The sequence below is a fragment of the Salvelinus alpinus genome, chromosome 10, assembly GCF_045679555.1.
Source record: "Salvelinus alpinus chromosome 10, SLU_Salpinus.1, whole genome shotgun sequence".
In the NCBI taxonomy this organism is placed as follows: Eukaryota; Metazoa; Chordata; class Actinopteri; order Salmoniformes; family Salmonidae; genus Salvelinus; species Salvelinus alpinus.
In genome coordinates, this window is record NC_092095.1 from 81,391,311 (window position 1) to 81,414,721 (window position 23,411).

The 23,411-nt window shown below is 43.8% G+C and overlaps 1 protein-coding gene across 2 annotated transcripts in view; it reads right to left on the reverse strand.

Annotated features, from left to right (window-relative positions):
* The window catches only part of pibf1 (progesterone immunomodulatory binding factor 1), a 147,708-nt gene that overhangs the window by 50,835 nt on the left and 73,462 nt on the right, over nt 1-23,411 (reverse strand). For both annotated transcript variants that reach the window (XM_071330976.1, XM_071330975.1), the window contains exons 10-11: nt 4,448-4,613; nt 2,031-2,181 (exon numbers count right to left, since the gene is read on the reverse strand). In XM_071330976.1, the coding sequence (XP_071187077.1) occupies nt 2,031-2,181; nt 4,448-4,613 (317 nt within the window). The remainder of the gene's footprint in view (nt 1-2,030; nt 2,182-4,447; nt 4,614-23,411) is intronic.

Sequence of the window (23,411 nt, forward strand, 5' to 3'; positions counted from 1 at the left end):
GTGCCAACATGACTAGTATTATTCTAACGTCGTGCCAACATGACTCTAGTATTATTCTAACGTCGTGCCAACATGACTAGTATTATTCTAACGTCGTGCCAACATGACTCTAGTATTATTCTAACGTCGTGCCAACGTGACTCTAGTATTATTCTAACGTCGTGCCAACGTGACTCTAGTATTATTCTAACGTCGTGCCAACATGACTCTAGTATTATTCTAACGTCGTGCCAACATGACTCTAGTATTATTCTAACGTCGTGCCAACATGACTCTAGTATTATTCTAACGTCGTGCCAACATGACTCTAGTATTATTCTAACGTCGTGCCAACATGACTCTAGTATTATTCTAACGTCGTGCCAACGTGACTCTAGTATTATTCTAACGTCGTGCCAACATGACTCTAGTATTATTCTAACGTCGTGCCAACATGACTCTAGTATTATTCTAACGTCGTGCCAACATGACTCTAGTATTATTCTAACGTCGTGCCAACATGACTCGTATTATTCTAACGTCGTGTCAACGTGACTCTAGTATTATTCTAACGTCGTGCCAACATGACTCTAGTATTATTCTAACGTCGTGCCAACATGACTCTGGTATTATTCTAACGTGGTGCCAACATGACTCTAGTATTATTCTAACGTCGTGCCAACATGACTCTAGTATTATTCTAACGTCGTGCCAACATGACTCTAGTATTATTCTAACGTCGTGCCAACATGACTCTAGTATTATTCTAACGTCGTGCCAACGTGACTCTAGTATTATTCTAACGTCGTGCCAACGTGACTCTAGTATTATTCTAACGTCGTGCCAACATGACTCTAGTATTATTCTAACGTCGTGCCAACATGACTCTAGTATTATTCTAACGTCGTGCCAACATGACTCTAGTATTATTCTAACGTCGTGCCAACATGACTCTAGTATTATTCTAACGTCGTGCCAACATGACTCTAGTATTATTCTAACGTCGTGCCAACATGACTCTAGTATTATTCTAACGTCGTGCCAACATGACTCTAGTATTATTCTAACGTCGTGCCAACATGACTCTAGTATTATTCTAACGTCGTGCCAACATGACTCTAGTATTATTCTGACGTCGTGCCAACGTGACTCTAGTATTATTCTAACGTCGTGCCAACATGACTCTAGTATTATTCTAACGTCGTGCCAACATGACTAGTATTATTCTAACGTCGTGCCAACGTGACTCTAGTATTATTCTAACGTCGTGCCAACATGACTCTAGTATTATTCTAACGTCGTGCCAACATGACTCTAGTATTATTCTAACGTCGTGCCAACATGACTCTAGTATTATTCTAACGTCGTGCCAACATGACTAGTATTATTCTAACGTCGTGCCAACATGACTCTAGTATTATTCTAACGTCGTGCCAACATGACTCTAGTATTATTCTAACGTTGTGAGGACATTATTATCCTAACGTTGTGAGGACATGACTATCCTAACGTTGTGAGGACATGACTATCCTAACGTTGTGAGAACATTACTATCCTAACGTTGTGAGGACATGACTATCCTAACGTTGTGAGGACATGACTATCCTAACGTTGTGAGGACATGACTATCCTAACGTTGTGAGGACATGACTATCCTAACGTTGTGAGGACATGACTATCCTAACGTTGTGAGAACATTACTATCCTAACGTTGTGAGAACATTACTATCCTAACGTTGTGAGGACATGACTATCCTAACGTTGTGAGAACATGACTATCCTAACGTTGTGAGAACATGACTATCCTAACGTTGTGAGAACATGACTATCCTAACGTTGTGAGGACATGACTATCCTAACGTTGTGAGAACATGACTATCCTAACGTTGTGAGAACATGACTATCCTAACGTTGTGAGGACATGACTATCCTAACGTTGTGAGGACATTACTATCCTAACGTTGTGAGGACATTACTATCCTAACGTTGTGAGGACATGACTATCCTAACGTTGTGAGGACATTACTATCCTAACGTTGTGAGGACATTACTTTCAGCAGCCTGCATGGTGACGTCGTCCAGCTCCTGCTCCAGTTTCTCGTAGGTCTGTAGTCTGGCCTGGTGCTCAGCATTCTGGGCCTGGAGTTCCGTTATCTGCTTCTCTGAGGACGTCTGCAGCCTGTACAACTCCTTGGTCATGACCTGATGGAAGACAAGGGGCAGTTAGCTCTGGTCCAGGGCTCACCTGATGGAAGACAAGGGGCAGTTAGCTCTGGTCCAGGGCTCACCTGATGGAAGACTAGGGGCAGTTAGCTCTGGTCCAGGGCTCACCTGATGGAAGACAAGGGGCAGTTAGCTCTGGTCCAGGGCTCACCTGATGGAAGACATGGGGCAGTTAGCTCTGGTCCAGGGCTCACCTGATGGAAGACAAGGGGCAGTTAGCTCTGGTCCAGGGCTCACCTGATGGAAGACAAGGGGCAGTTAGCTCTGGTCCAGGGCTCACCTGATGGAAGACAAGGGGCAGTTAGCTCTGGTCCAGGGCTCACCTGATGGAAGACAAGGGGCAGTTAGCTCTGGTCCAGGGCTCACCTGATGGAAGACAAGGGGCAGTTAGCTGTGGGCCAGGGCTCACCTGATGGAAGACAAGGGGCAGTTAGCTCTGGTCCAGGGCTCACCTGATGGAAGACAAGGGGGGCAGTTAGCTCTGGTCCAGGGCTCACCTGATGGAAGACAAGGGGGGCAGTTAGCTCTGGTCCAGGGCTCACCTGATGGAAGACAAGGGGGGCAGTTAGCTCTGGTCCAGGGCTCACCTGATGGAAGACAAGGGGCAGTTAGCTCTGGTCCAGGGCTCAGCAAGCCAATGTAAGAGAGCTAAGGGGCTGAATGTAACACCCTGGACCAGAGATAAGGGGCTGAATGTAACACCCTGGACCAGAGATAAGGGGCTGAATGTAACACCCTGGACCAGAGATAAGGGGCTGAATGTAACACCCTGGACCAGAGATAAGGGGCTGAATGTAACACCCTGGACCAGAGATAAGGGGCTGAATGTAACACCCTGGACCAGAGATAAGGGGCTGAATGTAACACCCTGGACCAGAGATAAGGGGCTGAATGTAACACCCTGGACCAGAGATAAGGGGCTGAATGTAACACCCTGGACCAGAGATAAGGGGCTGAATGTAACACCCTGGACCAGAGATAAGGGGCTGAATGTAACACCCTGGACCAGAGATAAGGGGCTGAATGTAACACCCTGGACCAGAGATATAGGGCTGAATGTAACACCCTGGACCAGAGATAAGGGGCTGAATGTAACACCCTGGACCAGAGATATGGGGCTGAATGTAACACCCTGGACCAGAGATAAGGGGCTGAATGTAACACCCTGGACCAGAGATAAGGGGCTGAATGTAACACCCTGGACCAGAGATAAGGGGCTGAATGTAACACCCTGGACCAGAGATACGGGGCTGAATGTAACACCCTGGACCAGAGATATGGGGCTGAATGTAACACCCTGGACCAGAGATAAGGGGCTGAATGTAACACCCTGGACCAGAGATAAGGGGCTGAATGTAACACCCTGGACCAGAGATACGGGGCTGAATGTAACACCCTGGACCAGAGATAAGGGGCTGAATGTAACACACTGGACCAGAGATAAGGGGCTGTATGTAACACCCTGGACCAGAGCTAATGGGCTGTATGTAACACCGTGGACCAGAGCTAATGGGCTGCCCTACTAGGACGTTCTAACAACCAAAATGCTAAGGATTCCAGTAGTCTGGTTCCTCCTCTAGGGCCCTCGTCTAAAGTAGTGCACTATATATAGGGAATAGGGTTCTATAGGGCTCTGGTCTAAAGTAGTGCACTATATAGGGAATAGGGTTCTATAGGGCTCTGGTCTAAAGTAGTACACTATATATAGGGAATAGGGTTCTATAGGGCCCTGGTCTAAAGTAGTGCACTATGTAGGGAATAGGGTTCTATAGGGCTCTGGTCTAAAGTAGTGCACTATATAGGGAATAGGGTTCTATAGGGCTCTGGTCTAAAGTAGTGCACTATATATAGGGAATAGGGTTCTATAGGGTTCTGGTCTAAAGTAGTGCACTATATAGGGAATAGGGTTCTATAGGGCTCTGGTCTAAAGTAGTGCACTATATAGGGAACAGGGTTCTATAGGGCCCTGGTCTAAAGTAGTGTACTATATAGGGAATAGGGTTCTATAGGGCTCTGGTCTAAAGTAGTGCACTACAGAGGGAATAGGGTTCTATAGGGCCCTGGTCTAAAGTAGTGCACTACATAGGGAATAGGGTTCTATAGGGCTCTGGTCTAAAGTAGTGCACTATATAGGGAATAGGGCCCTGGTCTAAAGTAGTGCACTATATAGGGAATAGGGTTCTATAGGGCTCTGGTCTAAAGTAGTGCACTATATAGGGAATTGGGCACCATTTGGGACCCCTACCTCTAGCTTCTTCTGGTGTTTCTCTGTCTCCATCTGACACCGTCCCAGGTTCCTGGCCGTCTCCTCCTGTACCATCTGACAGCGCTCCGTCTCAAAGCTCTTCAGCTTCACCTGGTTCAGGAGCTCTGCCACCCGGCTGTCCGTCCCCACCTGGACCCCACGGAACCTGGGGACACACAGTTATATATATTTAACCTGGGGACACAGTTATATATACTTAACCTGGGGGGACACAGTTATATATACTTAACCTGGGGGGACACAGTTATATATATTTACCCTGGGGGGACACAGTTATATATATTTACCCTGGGGGGTCACAGTTATATATATTTAACCTGGGGACACAGAGACACAGTTATATATATTTAACCTGAGGACACACAGTTATATATATTTAACCTGGGGGGACACAGTTATATATATTTAACCTGAGGACACACAGTTATATATATTTAACCTGGGGGGACACAGTTATATATATTTAACCTGGGGACACACAGTTATATATATTTAACCTGAGGACACACACAGTTATATATATTTAACCTGAGGACACACAGTTATATATATTTAACCTGGGGACACACAGTTATATATATTTACCCTGAGGACACACAGTTATATATATTTAACCTGAGGACACACACAGTTATATATATTTAACCTGGGGACACAGTTATATATATTTAACCTGAGGACACACACAGTTATATATATTTAACCTGGGGACACACACAGTTATATATATTTAACCTGAGGACACACAGTTATATATATTTAACCTGGGGACACACACAGTTATATATATTTAACCTGGGGACACACACACAGTTATATATATTTAACCTGGGGACACACAGTTATATATATTTAACCTGGGGACACAGAGACACAGTTATATATATTTAACCTGGGGACACACAGTTATATATATTTAACCTGAGGACACACAGTTATATATATTTAACCTGGGGGACACACAGTTATATATATTTAACCTGGGGACACACAGTTATATATATTTAACCTGGGGACACACAGTTATATATATTTAACCTGGGGACACACAGTTATATATATTTAACCTGGGGACACAGAGACACAGTTATATATATTTAACCTGAGGACACAGAGACACAGTTAAATATATTTAACCTGGGGACACACAGTTATATATATTTAACCTGAGGACACAGAGACACAGTTATATATATTTAACCTGGGGACACAGAGACACAGTTATATATATTTAACCTGGGGACACACAGTTATATATATTTAACCTGGGGACACAGAGACACAGTTATATATATTTAACCTGGAGACACACAGTTATATATATTTAACCTGAGGACACACAGTTATATATATTTAACCTGGGGACACAGAGACACAGTTATATATATTTAACCTGGGGACACAGAGACACAGTTATATATATTTAACCTGGAGACACACAGTTATATATATTTAACCTGAGGACACACAGTTATATATATTTAACATGGGGACACAGAGACATATATATTTAACATGGGGACACAGAGACACAGTTATATATATTTAACCTGGGGACACACAGTTATATATATTTAACCTGGGGACGCACAGTTATATATATTTAACCTGGGGACACAGAGACACAGTTATATATATTTAACCTGGGGACACACAGTTACAGTGGGGAGAACAAGTATTTGATACACTGCCGATTTTGCAAGTTTTCCTACTTACAAAGCATGTAGAGGTCTGTAATTTTTATCATAGGTACACTTCAACTGTGAGAGACGGAATCTAAAACAAAAATCCCAAAAATCACATTGTATGATTTTTAAGTAAATAATTTGCATTTTATTGCATGACATAAGTATTTGATACATCAGAAAAGCAGAACTTAATATTTGGTACAGAAACCTTTGTGTGCAATTACAGAGATCATATGTTTCCTGTAGTTCTTGACCAGGTTTGCACACACTGCAGCAGGGATTTTGGCCCACTCCTCCATACAGACCTTCTCCAGATCCTTCAGGTTTCGGGGCTGTCGCTGGGCAATACGGACTTTCAGCTCCCTCCAAAGATTTTCTATTGGGTTCAGGTCTGGAGACTGGCTAGGCCACTCCAGGACCTTGAGATGCTTCTTACGGAGCCACTCCTTAGTTGCCCTGGCTGTGTGTTTCGGGTCGTTGTCATGCTGGAAGAACCAGCCACGACCCATCTTCAATGCTCTTACTGAAGGAAGGAGGTTGTTGGCCAAGATCTCGCGATACATGGCCCCATCCATCCTCCCCTCAATACGGTGCAGTCGTCCTGTCCCCTTTGCAGAAAAGCATCTCCAAAGAATGATGTTTCCACCTCCATGCTTCACGGTTGGGATGGTGTTCTTGGGGTTGTACTCATCCTTCTTCTTCCTCCAAACACGGCGAGTGGAGTTTAGACCAAAAAGCTCTATTTTTGTCTCATCAGACCACATGACCTTCTCCCATTCCTCCTCTGGATCATCCAGATGGTCATTGGCAAACTTCAGACGGGCCTGGACATGCGCTGGCTTGAGCAGGGGGACCTTGCGTGCGCTGCAGGATTTTAATCCATGACGGCATGGTGTGTTACTAATGGTTTTCTTTGAGACTGTGGTCCCAGCTCTCTTCAGGTCATTGACCAGGTCCTGCCGTGTAGTTCTGGGCTGATCCCTCACCTTCCTCATGATCATTGATGCCCCACGAGGTGAGATCTTGCATGGAGCCCCAGACCGAGGGTGATTGACCGTCATCTTGAACTTCTTCCATTTTCTAATAATTGCGCCAACAGTTGTTGCCTTCTCACCAAGCTGCTTGCCTATTGTCCTGTAGCCCATCCCAGCCTTGTGCAGGTCTACAATTGTATCCCTGATGTCCTTACACAGCTCTCTGGTCTTGGCCATTGTGGAGAGGTTGGAGTCTGTTTGATTGAGTGTGTGGACAGGTGTCTTTTATACAGGTAACGAGTTCAAACAGGTGCAGTTAATACAGGTAATGAGTGAAGAACAGGAGGGCTTCTTAAAGAAAAACTAACAGGTCTGTGAGAGCCGGAATTCTTACTGGTTGGTAGGTGATCAAATACTTATGTCATGCAATAAAATGCAAATTAATTACTTAAAAATCATACAATGTGATTTTCTGGATTTTTGTTTTAGATTCCGTCTCTCACAGTTGAAGTGTACCTATGATAAAAATTACAGACCTCTACATGCTTTGTAAGTAGGGAAACCTGCAAAATCGGCAGTGTATCAAATACTTGTTCTCCCCACTGTATATATATTTAACCTGGGGACACACAGTTATATATATTTAACCTGGGGACACACAGTTATATATATTTAACCTGGGGACACAGAGACACAGTTATATATATTTAACCTGAGGACACAGTTATATATATTTAACCTGAGGACACACAGTTATATATATTTAACCTGAGGACACAGAGACACAGTTATATATATTTAACCTGGGGACACAGAGACACAGTTATATATATTTAACCTGAGGACACAGTGCAGCTGTGTGTTACTGGACAGGAAATGGTTCCATATTTAACACCGACTACAAACCACCTGCAGTGTTACTAGACAGGAAATGGTTCCATATTTAACACCGACTACAAACCACCTGCAGTGATACTGGACAGGAAATGGTTCCATATTTAACACTGACTACAAACCATCTGCAGTGATACTGGACAGGAAATGGTTCCATATTTAACACTGACTACAAACCACCTGCAGTGTTACTGGACAGGAAATGGTTCCATATTTAACACCGACTACAAACCACCTGCAGTGTTACTAGACAGGAAATGGTTCCATATTTAACACCGACTACAAACCACCTGCAGTGATACTGGACAGGAAATGGTTCCATATTTAACACCGACTACAAACCACCTGCAGTGATACTGGACAGGAAATGGTTCCATATTTAACACTGACTACAAACCACCTGCAGTGTTACTAGACAGGAAATGGTTCCATATTTAACACCGACTACAAACCACCTGCAGTGATACTGGACAGGAAATGGTTCCATATTTAACACCGACTACAAACCACCTGCAGTGATACTGGACAGGAAATGGTTCCATATTTAACACTGACTACAAACCACCTGCAGTGATACTAGACAGGAAATGGTTCCATATTTAACACTGACTACAAACCACCTGCAGTGATACTGGACAGGAAATGGTTCCATATTTAACACTGACTACAAACCACCTGCAGTGTTACTGGACAGGAAATGGTTCCATATTTAACACTGACTACAAACCATCTGCAGTGATACTGGACAGGAAATGGTTCCATATTTAACACTGACTACAAACCACCTGCAGTGTTACTGGACAGGAAATGGTTCCATATTTAACACTGACTACAAACCACCTGCAGTGATACTAGACAGGAAATGGTTCCATATTTAACACTGACTACAAACCACCTGCAGTGATACTAGACAGGAAATGGTTCCATATTTAACACTGACTACAAACCATCTGCAGTGTTACTGGACAGGAAATGGTTCCATATTTAACACTGACTACAAACCACCTGCAGTGATACTAGACAGGAAATGGTTCCATATTTAACACTGACTACAAACCACCTGCAGTGATACTAGACAGGAAATGGTTCCATATTTAACACTGACTACAAACCACCTGCAGTGATACTGGACAGGAAATGGTTCCATATTTAACACTGACTACAAACCACCTGCAGTGATACTGGACAGGAAATGGTTCCATATTTACCACTGACTACAAACCACCTGCAGTGTTACTAGACAGGAAATGGTTCCATATTTAACACTGACTACAAACCACCTGCAGTGTTACTGGACAGGAAATGGTTCCATATTTATCACTGACTACAAACCACCTGCAGTGTTACTGGACAGGAAATGGTTCCATATTTATCACTGACTACAAACCACCTGCAGTGTTACTGGACAGGAAATGGTTCCATATTTAACACTAACTACAGGAAATGGTTCCATATTTAACACTGACTACAAACCACCTGCAGTGTTACGAGACAGGAAATGCTCCCATATTTACCAACATAATAAACACAATAACGTCATATTGTTTTTGACTCGTGTTGATCTATGAAACGGTTGTTTCTCAATCAGACTGGTGGGTGTAAGACTGTGTTGATCTATGAAACGGTTGTTTCTCAATCAGACTGGTGGGTGTAAGACTGTGTTGATCTATGAAACGGTTGTTTCTCAATCAGTCTGGTGGGTGTAAGACTGTGTTGATCTATGAAACGGTTGTTTCTCAATCAGACTGGTGGGTGTAAGACTGTGTTGATCTATGAAACGGTTGTTTCTCAATCAGACTGGTGGGTGTCAGACTGTGTTGATCTATGAAACGGTTGTTTCTCAATCAGACTGGTGGGTGTAAGACTGTGTTGATCTATGAAACGGTTGTTTCTCAATCAGACTGGTGGGTGTAAGACAGGAAGCTGAGCCAGTTCAGAAGGGAAACCCAAATAACCCAGCTTCAGGTTGACGTATCAGACGGCATCAATTAGACAAAGCTAGGAACAAATCACACCAACCTTATTGGGTCTATTTAAGCTGACTGAGTCTGCTCACTCATCCTGCTGCCACTTCCACTTCCTGCTACACTTCCTGCTACTATGAACTGGCTTCTTGTTCTGCATCGGCGCTGATGTGTAACTCGAGGTTATGACCCCAAGCACACTTCCACTTCCTGCCACTTCCTGCTACACTTCCTGACACACTTCCTGCTACTATGAACTGGCTTCTTGTTCTGCATCGGCGCTGATGTGTAACTAGAGGTTATGACCCCAAGCACACTTCCACTTCCTGCTACACTTCCTGCTACTTCCTGCCACTTCCTGCTACTATGAACTGGCTTCTTGTTCTGCATCGGCGCTGATGTGTAACTCGAGTTTATAACCCCAAGCATACTTCCAAAGTTGTGGCAAAATGGCTTAAGGACGACCAAGTCAAGGTATTGGAGTGGCCATCACAAAGCCCTGACCTCAATCCTATAGAACATTTGTGGGCAGAACTGAAAAAGCGTGTGCGAGCAAGGAGGCCTACAAACCTGACTCAGTTACATCAGCTCTGTCTGGAGTAATGGGCCAAAATTCACCCAACTTATTGTGGGAAGATTGTGGAAGGCTACCTGAAACGTTTGACCCAAGTTAAACAATTTAAAGGCAATGCTACCAAATACTAATTGAGTATGTCAACTTCTGACCCACTGGGAATGTGATTGAAGAAATAAAAGCTGAAATAAATAATTCTCTCTACTATTATTCTGACATTTCACATTCTTAAAATAAAGTGGTGATCCTAACTGACCTAAAACTGGGATTTTTCACTAGGATTAAAAGGTCAGGAATTGTGGAAAAACTGAGTTTAAATGTATTTGGCTAAGGTGTATGTAAACTTCCGACTTCAACTGTATAAACTGTTGTTTCTCAATCAGACTGGCAGTTTGTATTTGTATTCAGTTTGAGGTTTTCACTGACGCAGAGAGACTAGCTGGGGTGGGGAGTCACCAGTTTACGGTTTTACTCATGAGTTTCTGGTGACCACATAGACAAGTCCGGACAGGGCATATGGCACGGCACCTCTCACACGGGCTCACACACACACTCTCACTACACACTCTCACTACACACTCTCACTACACACTCCAGGGTTTCCGTTAGCCCACATCTAATTAGCGCTGGCAAATTGCCTGGTAGAAGAAAAAATAAATCAAATAGCAAAATAATGATGTTTAATAATGTTTTAATTTATGAAAATACCTACTACATTTTAGTAATTTACAGGGCATTCGGAAAGTATTCAGACCCCTGGACTTTTTCCACATTTTGTTACGTTAGACTTTCCCCCCTCAATCTACCCATAATACCCCGTAATGATAAAGGAAGAACATGTGTTTAGACATTTTTTGCAATTTTAAATTTTATTTTAAATATTACATTTACATAAGTATTCAGACCTTTTATTCAGTACTTTGTTGAACTAACTTTGGCAGCGATTACAGCCTCGAGTCTTCTTGGGTATGATGCTACAAGCTTGGCACACCTGTATTTGGGGAGTTTCTCCAATTCTTCTCTGCAGATCCTCTCAAGCTCTGTCTGGTTGGATGGGGAGCGTTGCTGCACAGCTATTTTCAGGTTTTCCCAGAGATGTTCAATCGGGTTCAAGTCTGGTCTCTGGCTAGGCCACTCAAGGACATTCAGAGACTTGTCCCTAAGCCACTCCTGCGTTGTCTTGGCTGTGTGCTTAGGGTCGTTGTCCTGTTGGAAGGTGAACTTTCACCCCAGTCTGAGGTCCTGACCTCTCTGGAGCAGGTTTCCATCAAGGACCTCTCTGTACTTTGCTCCGTTCACCTTCGCCTCGATCCTGACTAGTCTCCCAGTCCCTGCCGCTGAAAAACATCCCCCTCAACATGATGCTGCCACAACCACCATGATTCACTGTAGGGATGGTGCCAGGTTTCCTCCAGGCGTGACGTTTGGCATTCAGGCCAAAGAGTTTAATCTTGGTTTCATCAGACCAGAGAATCTTGTTTCTCATGAACTGAGAGTCCTTTAGATGCCTTTAGGCAAACTCTAAGCGGGATGTCATGTGCCTTTTACTGAGGATTGGCTTCCGTCTGGCCACTCGACCATAAAGGCCCTGATTGGTGGAGAGCTGCAGAGATGGTCTTGGTGATTCCAAACTTCTTCCATTTATAAACGATGGCGGCCACGGTGTTCTTCGGGACATTTAATGCTGCAGAATTTTTTTTGGTACCCTTCCCCAGACCGGTGCCTCGACACAATCCTGTCTCGGAGCTCTACGGACAATTCCTTCGACCTCATGGCTTGGTTTTTGCTCTGACAACTGTGGGACCTTTATATAGACAGGTGTGTGCCTTTCCAAATCATGTCCAATCAATTTAATTTACCACAGGTGGAGTCCAATCAAGTTGTAGTAACATCTCAAGGATGATCAATGGAAACAGGATGCACCTGAGCTCAATTTCAAGTCTCATAGCAAAGGGTCTGAATACTTATGAAAATAATCTGTTTTTAATTTATTTTTAATACATTTGCAAAACTGTCTAAAACCCTGTTTCCGCTTTGTCAATATGGGGTATTGTGATGTCATTATGGGGTATTGTGATGTCACTATGGGGTATTGTGATGTCACTATGGGGTATAGTGTGTAGATTGATGAGGTAAACATTTTTTATTGAATCCATTTTAGAATTAGACTGTACAGTAAACAAAAGGTGCAGAACAAAGTCAAGGGGTCTGAATACTTTCCGAAGGAGCTGTAGCAGACTTACAGGAGCTATTAGGGTTAAGTGCCTTGCTCAAGGGCACACTGGCAGATGTTTCACGGGGTGGCAACCAGTGGCATTTCTCTAGTGTTACTGTAACACGGTAATAAACCATTGTGTCGGTCCACCAAGCCTTTCTCTAGTGGTACTGTAACACGGTAATAAACCATTGTGTCGGTCCACCAAGCCTTTCTCTAGTGGTACTGTAACACGGTAATAAACCATTGTGTCGGTCCACCAAGCATTTCTCTAGTGGTACTGTAACACGGTAATAAACCATTGCGTCTGTAACAATTAAGCCATAATGTCGAACTACCATAGAAGAAGTCTGTCTGTTTGTGGCAGAGTGAAAAGACAGCATCATTATTGGCAGTTGAATAATGCAGGTGTTGGCCTGCGGGGAAGGAGAATACTTCCACTGAAAACCACATCACTGTTGCTTAATACACTGGAATTAGAGACCCAGTATATAATGTGTTCTGTTGGGGGTTCTGGAACCACTGGCATTAGAGACCCAGTATATAATGTGTTCTGTTGGGGGTTCTGGAGGACTGGAACCACTGACATTAGAGACCCAGTATATAATGTGTTCTGTTAGGGGTTCTGGAACCACTGGCATTAGAGACCCAGTATATAATGTGTTCTGTTGGGGGTTCTGGAACCACTGACATTAGAGACCCAGTATATAATGTGTTCTGTTAGGGGTTCTGGAGGACTGGAACCACTGGCATTAGAGACCCAGTATATAATGTGTTCTGTTGGGGGTTCTGGAACCACTGGCATTAGAGACCCAGTATATAATGTGTTCTGTTAGGGGTTCTGGAGGACTGGAACCACTGACATTAGAGACCCAGTATATAATGTGTTCTGTTGGGGGTTCTGGAACCACTGACATTAGAGACCCAGTATATAATGTGTTCTGTTGGGGGTTCTGGAGGACTGGAACCACTGACATTAGAGACCCAGTATATAATGTGTTCTGTTGGGGGTTCTGGAACCACTGACATTAGAGACCCAGTATATAATGTGTTCTGTTGGGGGTTCTGGAGGACTGGAACCACTGGCATTAGAGACCCAGTATATAATGTGTTCTGTTGGGGGTTCTGGAACCACTGGCATTAGAGACCCAGTATATAATGTGTTCTGTTGGGGGTTCTGGAACCACTGGCATTAGAGACCCAGTATATAATGTGTTCTGTTGGGGGTTCTGGAGGACTGGAACCACTGGCATTAGAGACCCAGTATATAATGTGTTCTGTTAGGGGTTCTGGAGGACTGGAACCACTGACATTAGAGACCCAGTATATAATGTGTTCTGTTAGGGGTTCTGGAGGACTGGAACCACTGACATTAGAGACCCAGTATATAATGTGTTCTGTTAGGGGTTCTGGAACCACTGACATTAGAGACCCAGTATATAATGTGTTCTGTTGGGGGTTCTGGAACCACTGGCATTAGAGACCCAGTATATAATGTGTTATGTTAGGGGTTCTGGAGGACTGGAACCACTGACATTAGAGACCCAGTATATAATGTGTTCTGTTGGGGGTTCTGGAGGACTGGAACCACTGACATTAGAGACCCAGTATATAATATGTTCTGTTGGGGGTTCTGGAACCACTGACATTAGAGACCCAGTATATAATGTGTTCTGTTGGGGGTTCTGGAGGACTGGAACCACTGACATTAGAGACCCAGTATATAATGTGTTCTGTTAGGGGTTCTGGAACCACTGACATTAGAGACCCAGTATATAATGTGTTCTGTTGGGGGTTCTGGAACCACTGGCATTAGAGACCCAGTATATAATGTGTTCTGTTAGGGGTTCTGGAACCACTGACATTAGAGACCCAGTATATAATGTGTTCTGTTAGGGGTTCTGGAGAACTGGAACCACTGACATTAGAGACCCAGTATATAATGTGTTCTGTTGGGGGTTCTGGAACCACTGGCATTAGAGACCCAGTATATAATGTGTTCTGTTGGTGGTTCTGGAACCACTGGCATTAGAGACCCAGTATATAATGTGTTCTGTTGGGGGTTCTGGAACCACTGGCATTAGAGACCCAGTATATAATGTGTTCTGTTGGGGGTTCTGGAGGACTGGAACCACTGGCATTAGAGACCCAGTATATAATGTGTTCTGTTAGGGGTTCTGGAACCACTGACATTAGAGACCCAGTATATAATGTGTTCTGTTAGGGGTTCTGGAGGACTGGAACCACTGGCATTAGAGACCCAGTATATAATGTGTTCTGTTGGGGGTTCTGGAACCACTGACATTAGAGACCCAGTATATAATGTGTTCTGTTGGGGGTTCTGGAGGACTGGAACCACTGACATTAGAGACCCAGTATATAATGTGTTCTGTTAGGGGTTCTGGAGGACTGGAACCACTGACATTAAAGACCCAGTATATAATGTGTTCTGTTGGGGGTTCTGGAACCACTGACATTAGAGACCCAGTATATAATGTGTTATGTTGGGGGTTCTGGAACCACTGGCATTAGAGACCCAGTATATAATGTGTTCTGTTGGTGGTTCTGGAACCACTGGCATTAGAGACCCAGTATATAATGTGTTCTGTTGGGGGTTCTGGAACCACTGGCATTAGAGACCCAGTATATAATGTGTTCTGTTGGGGGTTCTGGAGGACTGGAACCACTGGCATTAGAGACCCAGTATATAATGTGTTCTGTTAGGGGTTCTGGAACCACTGACATTAGAGACCCAGTATATAATGTGTTCTGTTAGGGGTTCTGGAGGACTGGAACCACTGGCATTAGAGACCCAGTATATAATGTGTTATGTTGGGGGTTCTGGAACCACTGACATTAGAGACCCAGTATATAATGTGTTCTGTTGGGGGTTCTGGAGGACTGGAACCACTGACATTAGAGACCCAGTATATAATGTGTTCTGTTGGGGGTTCTGGAGGACTGGAACCACTGACATTAAAGACCCAGTATATAATGTGTTCTGTTGGGGGTTCTGGAACCACTGACATTAGAGACCCAGTATATAATGTGTTCTGTTAGGGGTTCTGGAGGACTGGAACCACTGGCATTAGAGACCCAGTATATAATGTGTTCTGTTGGGGGTTCTGGAACCACTGACATTAGAGACCCAGTATATAATGCGTTCTGTTGGGGGTTCTGGAGGACTGGAACCACTGACATTAGAGACCCAGTATATAATGTGTTCTGTTAGGGGTTCTGGAGGACTGGAACCACTGGCATTAGAGACCCAGTATATAATGTGTTCTGTTGGGGGTTCTGGAACCACTGACATTAGAGACCCAGTATATAATGTGTTCTGTTAGGGGTTCTGGAGGACTGGACCCACTGGCATTAGAGACCCAGTATATAATGTGTTCTGTTGGGGGTTCTGGAACCACTGACATTAGAGACCCAGTATATAATGTGTTCTGTTAGGGGTTCTGGAGGACTGGAACCACTGGCATTAGAGACCCAGTATATAATGTGTTCTGTTGGGGGTTCTGGAACCACTGACATTAGAGACCCAGTATATAATGTGTTCTGTTGGGGGTTCTGGAGGACTGGAACCACTGACATTAGAGACCCAGTATATAATGTGTTATGTTGGGGGTTCTGGAACCACTGACATTAGAGACCCAGTATATAATGTGTTCTGTTGGGGGTTCTGGAACCACTGACATTAGAGACCCAGTATGGTGACAGTATGTACAGAAATGTGTTGACACCATAGATATCAAACATGTCCTTTTCTTCCCTCATCCCAGAATAGTGGGATGTCGTACATAGTGTGATGGGGGGCTGCTGGAGCAGCATCTGTCGTTGTTGGCCCCACAACAAGTGCCTGCTGCCTGGGTGAATGGGAGCCGTGAGGGGGGGGGTTGAAGGGGCTGGGAGCTCCATGCCCCCCAGCAGAACAACAGGGGGCCAGCTGCTGTACAGGACCTGCAGGAATGTCTGGAGGAATGTGTGGAGGAATGTGTAGCACGCAGCACTGGGACTGGCTCAGTGACAGTCCTACCATCCCTCTGAGATCTCTACTGCTCTGCTGGGGAGGAGGACGCGGTAAACCAGGCCTGAGATACAGTAGCTGGGACCTAAAGACTCCCATTAGGATCTCCAACAACCAGGGAGAAATATGTCTTTGATCGACACAGGGGGGTGGGTCTCCATACTCAAGTCAAATAAAACATTTGGGATTTTGAACACTTGACCATTACTGTTACCGTGACGTCCATAGTTACCGTGACAACCACCACACTGAACATTACTGTTACCGTGACACCCACCACACTGACCATTACTGTTACCTTGACGTCCATAGTTACCGTGACACCCATCACACTGACCATTACTGTTAACGTGACGTCCATCCTTATCAATGTCTATCAACGGCAGCTTGACATGTAGAGAAGACAGAATGTATATATCATTATTCAGGGTCACATGCTGTCAACAGAAGAGGACCGTTGTACGAGGAGTTCCCCCCCCCCCCCCCAGGCTACAGGGATGAAATGTGGCTGGAGCGGTTTCAGGAGACCTCTGAAGTACTGGGATATTACACTGGAGAAACCATCAGACATCTATATATTACAGAGATCTCTAAAGTACTGGATATTACACTGGAGAAACCATCAAACAACATCTATATATTACAGAGATCTCTGAAGTACTGGGATATTACACTGGAGAAACCATCAAACATCTATATATTACAGAGATCTCTAAAGTACTGGATATTACACTGGAGAAACCATCAAACATCTATATATTACAGAGATCTCTAAAGTACTGGATATTACACTGGAGAAACCATCAGACAACATCTATATATTACAGAGATCTCTAAAGTACTGGATATTACACTGGAGAAACCATCAGACAACATCTATATATTACAGAGATCTCTAAAGTACTGGATATTACACTGGAGAAACCATCAGACATCTATATATTACAGAGATCTCTAAAGTACTGGATATTACACTGGAGAAACCATCAAACAACATCTATATATTGCTGCCTGACCCTGTCAAAGACACACTGACAGCTCAGAGTTAAAAACAACTAAAAACACTGTGAGCCGAAACCCAAAGATGTCACCGAACATTATTGGTGTGAAAGTAACTTCCTCGTGAATCATAAATGTTATTCACCTTCAAGCTGTAGATAAACGCTTGTTCACACCGAAGCTGTGACGCCAGTTGACCGCTGACTGACTGGTTGACTGACTGTACTGTGACGCCAGTTGACCCGACTGACTGGTTGACTGACTGTACTGTGGCGCCAGTTGACCGCTGACTGACTGGTTGACTGACTGTACTGTGACGCCAGTTGACCGCTGACTGACTGGTTGACTGACTGTACTTCCATATGAACACCCTTTAATTAAACATCATTAACCAGTCAGCCAGCCAGTCAGTCAGTCAGCCAGCCAGCCAGCCAGTCAGTCAGTCAACCAGTCAGTCAACCAGTCAGCCAGTCAACCAGCCAGCCAGTCAACCAGCCAGTCAGTCAGTCAACCAGTCAGCCAGTCAACCAGCCAGTCAACCAGCCAGCCAGTCAGTCAACCAGCCAGTTAGCTAGTCAACCAGTCAACCAGCCAGTCAGTCAGTAAACCAGTCAGCCAGTCAGCCAGCCAGTCAACCAGCCAGCCAGTCAACCAGCCAGCCAGTCAACCAGCCAGCCAGTCAACCAGCCAGTCAGCCAACCAGCCAGTCAACCAGCCAGTCAGTCAGTCAGTCAGCCAACCAACCAGCCAGTCAACCAGTCAGTCAGCCAGCCAGTCAGCCAGTCAGAGAAAGCACAACACTACCAGGTGTTCTCCCACACCCGCCAACATGTAAAGGTCAAGCTGATAATCATGACACCCATGATGTCTAGACAGACATCTCAGTGGAATCCAGTTAGACAAGTTATTATGTACAAAATGATACACCTTTGAAGTGCTACCAAGTTATGTCCTCAGGAAGGAACAAACACGTTAACAGGGTATCATAAAAGTAGCTTTAGTACTACACAGAACTAAAATATGAACTAATATAAATATAAAAATGGACTCTGTACCGGTACTGCCTGGATATAGTCTGGCTACTGTTATTTATAAACTGCTGCCTTAACTATTTGTTACTTTGATTTCTTATTCGTATTTTTAAAACTGCATTGTTGGTTAGGGGCTCGTAAGTAATCATTTCACTGTAAGGTCTACTACACCTGTTGTATTCAGTATTTCACTGTAAGGTCTACTACACCTGTTGTATTCAGTATTTCACTGTAAGGTCTACTACACCTGTTGTATTCAGCATTTCACTGTAAGGTCTACTACACCTGTTGTATTCAGCATTTCACTGTGAGGTCTACTACACCTGTTGTATTCAGCATTTCACTGTAAGGTCTACTACACCTGTTGTATTCAGCATTTCACTGTAAGGTCTACTACACCTGTTGTATTCAGCATTTCACTGTAAGGTCTACTACACCTGTTGTATTCAGCATTTCACTGTGAGGTCTACTACACCTGTTGTATTCAGCATTTCACTGTGAGGTCTACTACACCTGTTGTATTCAGTATTTCACTGTAAGGTCTACTACACCTGTTGTATTCAGCATTTCACTGTAAGGTCTACTACACCTGTTGTATTCAGCATTTCACTGTGAGGTCTACTACACCTGTTGTATTCAGTATTTCACTGTAAGGTCTACTACACCTGTTGTATTCAGCATTTCACTGTGAGGTCTACTACACCTGTTGTATTCAGCATTTCACTGTAAGGTCTACACCTGTTGTATTCGGGCGCATGTGACTAATACAATTTGATTTTGATTTAAACACAACATGTAATGTGTTGGTCCCATGTTTCATGAGCTGAAATAAAAGATCCCAGAAATGTTCCATACGCACAAAAAGCTTATTTCTCTCAAAACTTTGTGCGCAAATTACACAGGTGCACCTTGTGCTGGGGACAATAAAAGGCCACTAAAAATGTGCAGTTGTGGTCACACAACACGATGCCACAGATGTCAGAAGTTGAGGGAGCGTGCAATTATAGCATGCTGACTGCAGGAATGTTCACCAGAGCTGTTGCCAGAGAATTTCATTTTAATTTCTCTACCACAAGCTGCCTACGTCGTCATTTTAGAGAATTTGGAAGTACGTCAAACCGGCCTCACAACTGCAGACCTGTGTGTGGCTTGGTGTAGGCGAGCGGTTTGCTGCTGTCATCGTTGTGAACAGAGCGCCCCGTGGTGGCGGTGGGGTTATGGTACGGGGCCAGGCATAAGCTACGGACAACGACACAATTAAATTTTACCGATGGCAATTTGAATGCACCGTGACGAGATCCCGAGGCCCGTTGTCGTGCCATTCATCCGCCGCCATCACCTCATGTTTCAGCATTATAATACACGGCCCCGTGTCACAAGGATCTGTACACACTTCCTGGAAGCTGAAAATGACCCAAGTCTTCCATGGCCTGGCGTACTCAACCAGACACGTCACTCATTGAGCATGTTAGGTGATCCAGTTACTGCCAAAAAAATCCAGCGATTTCGGCCACACAGCCATTGAAGAGGAGTGAGATTCAACATTCCACAAATCAACAGCCCGATCAACTCTATGCAAAGGAGAAGCATGAGGCAAGTGTTGGTCACAGCAGACACGTCACTCATTGAGCATATCTCTACTCCCAAGTCATGTGAAATCCACAGCTGAGGGCAGAATACATTTATTACAAATGACTGATGTCCTGATATGAACTGTCACTAGTATCTGGTCTGTATCTCTTACTGTTCTAGTAGCTGGTAGTATCTGGTCTGTATCTCTTACTGTTCTAGTAGCTGGTAGTATCTGGTCTGTCTCTCTCTTACTGTTCTAGTAGCTGGTAGTATCTGGTCTGTATCTCTCTTACTGTTCTAGTAGCTGGTAGTATCTGGTCTGTATCTCTTACTGTTCTAGTATCTGGTAGTATCTGGTCTGTATCTCTCTTACTGTTCTAGTAGCTGGTAGTATCTGGTCTGTATCTCTTACTGTTCTAGTAGCTGGTAGTATCTGGTCTGTATCTCTCTTACTGTTCTAGTAGCTGGTAGTATCTGGTCTGTATCTCTTACTGTTCTAGTAGCTGGTAGTATCTGGTCTGTATCTCTTACTGTTCTAGTAGCTGGTCGTATCTGGTCTGTATCTCTTACTGTTTACTGTTCTAGTAGCTGGTAGTATCTGGTCTGTATCTCTCTTACTGTTCTAGTAGCTGGTAGTATCTGGTCTGTATCTCTTACTGTTCTAGTAGCTGGTAGTATCTGGTCTGTATCTCTTACTGTTCTAGTAGCTGGTCGTATCTGGCCTGTATCTCTCTTACTGTTCTAGTAGCTGGTAGTATCTGGTCTGTATCTCTTACTGTTCTAGTATCTGGTAGTATCTGGTCTGTATCTCTCTTACTGTGCTAGTAGCTGGTAGTATCTGGTCTGTATCTCTCTTACTGTTCTAGTAGCTGGTAGTATCTGGTCTGTGTCTCTTACTGTTCTAGTAGCTGGTAGTATCTGGTCTGTATCTCTTACTGTTCTAGTATCTGGTCTGTATCTCTTACTGTTCTAGTAGCTGGTAGTATCTGGTCTGTATCTCTTACTGTTCTAGTAGCTGGTAGTATCTGGTCTGTATCTCTCTTACTGTTCTAGTAGCTGGTAGTATCTGGTCTGTATCTCTTACTGTTCTAGTAGCTGGTAGTATCTGGTCTGTGTCTCTTACTGTTCTAGTAGCTGGTAGTATCTGGTCTGTATCTCTTACTGTTCTAGTAGCTGGTAGTATCTGGTCTGTGTCTCTTACTGTTCTAGTAGCTGGTAGTATCTGGTCTGTATCTCTTACTGTTCTAGTAGCTGGTAGTATCTGGTCTGTGTCTCTTACTGTTCTAGTAGCTGGTAGTATCTGGTCTGTATCTCTTACTGTTCTAGTAGCTGGTAGTATCTGGTCTGTATCTCTTACTGTTCTAGTAGCTGGTAGTATCTGGTCTGTATCTCTCTTACTGTTCTAGTAGCTGGTAGTATCTGGTCTGTATCTCTTACTGTTCTAGTAGCTGGTAGTATCTGGTCTGTATCTCTCTTACTGTTCTAGTAGCTGGTAGTATCTGGTCTGTATCTCTTACTGTTCTAGTATCTGGTAGTATCTGGTCTGTATCTCTCTTACTGTGCTAGTAGCTGGTAGTATCTGGTCTGTATCTCTCTTACTGTTCTAGTAGCTGGTAGTATCTGGTCTGTGTCTCTTACTGTTCTAGTAGCTGGTAGTATCTGGTATGTATCTCTTACTGTTCTAGTAGCTGGTAGTATCTGGTCTGTATCTCTTACTGTTCTAGTAGCTGGTAGTATCTGGTCTGTATCTCTTACTGTTCTAGTATCTGGTAGTATCTGGTCTGTATCTCTCTTACTGTTCTAGTAGCTGGTCGTATCTGGTCTGTATCTCTTACTGTTCTAGTAGCTGGTAGTATCTGGTCTGTATCTCTTACTGTTCTAGTAGCTGGTAGTATCTGGTCTGTATCTCTTACTGTTCTAGTAGCTGGTAGTATCTGGTCTGTATCTCTTACTGTTCTAGTAGCTGGTAGTATCTGGTCTGTATCTCTTACTGTTCTAGTAGCTGGTAGTATCTGGTCTGTATCTCTTACTGTTCTAGTAGCTGGTAGTATCTGGTCTGTATCTCTTACTGTTCTAGTAGCTGGTAGTATCTGGTCTGTATCTCTTACTGTTCTAGTAGCTGGTAGTATCTGGTCTGTATCTCTTACTGTTCTAGTAGCTGGTAGTATCTGGTCTGTATCTCTCTTACTGTTCTAGTAGCTGGTAGTATCTGGTCTGTATCTCTCTTACTGTTCTAGTAGCTGGTAGTATCTGGTCTGTATCTCTTACTGTTCTAGTAGCTGGTAGTATCTGGTCTGTATCTCTCTTACTGTTCTAGTAGCTGGTAGTATCTGGTCTGTATCTCTCTTACTGTTCTAGTAGCTGGTAGTATCTGGTCTGTATCTCTTACTGTTCTAGTAGCTGGTAGTATCTGGTCTGTATCTCTTACTGTTCTAGTAGCTGGTAGTATCTGGTCTGTATCTCTTACTGTTCTAGTAGCTGGTAGTATCTGGTCTGTATCTCTTACTGTTCTAGTAGCTGGTAGTATCTGGTCTGTATCTCTTACTGTTCTAGTAGCTGGTAGTATCTGGTCTGTATCTCTTACTGTTCTAGTAGCTGGTAGTATCTGGTCTGTATCTCTTACTGTTCTAGTAGCTGGTAGTATCTGGTCTGTATCTCTCTTACTGTTCTAGTATCTGGTAGTATCTGGTCTGTATCTCTCTTACTGTTCTAGTAGCTGGTAGTATCTGGTCTGTATCTCTTACTGTTCTAGTAGCTGGTAGTATCTGGTCTGTATCTCTTACTGTTCTAGTAGCTGGTAGTATCTGGTCTGTATCTCTTACTGTTCTAGTAGCTGGTAGTATCTGGTCTGTATCTCTCTTACTGTTCTAGTATCTGGTAGTATCTGGTCTGTATATCTCTTACTGTTCTAGTAGCTGGTAGTATCTGGTCTGTATCTCTTACTGTTCTAGTAGCTGGTAGTATCTGGTCTGTATCTCTCTTACTGTTCTAGTAGCTGGTAG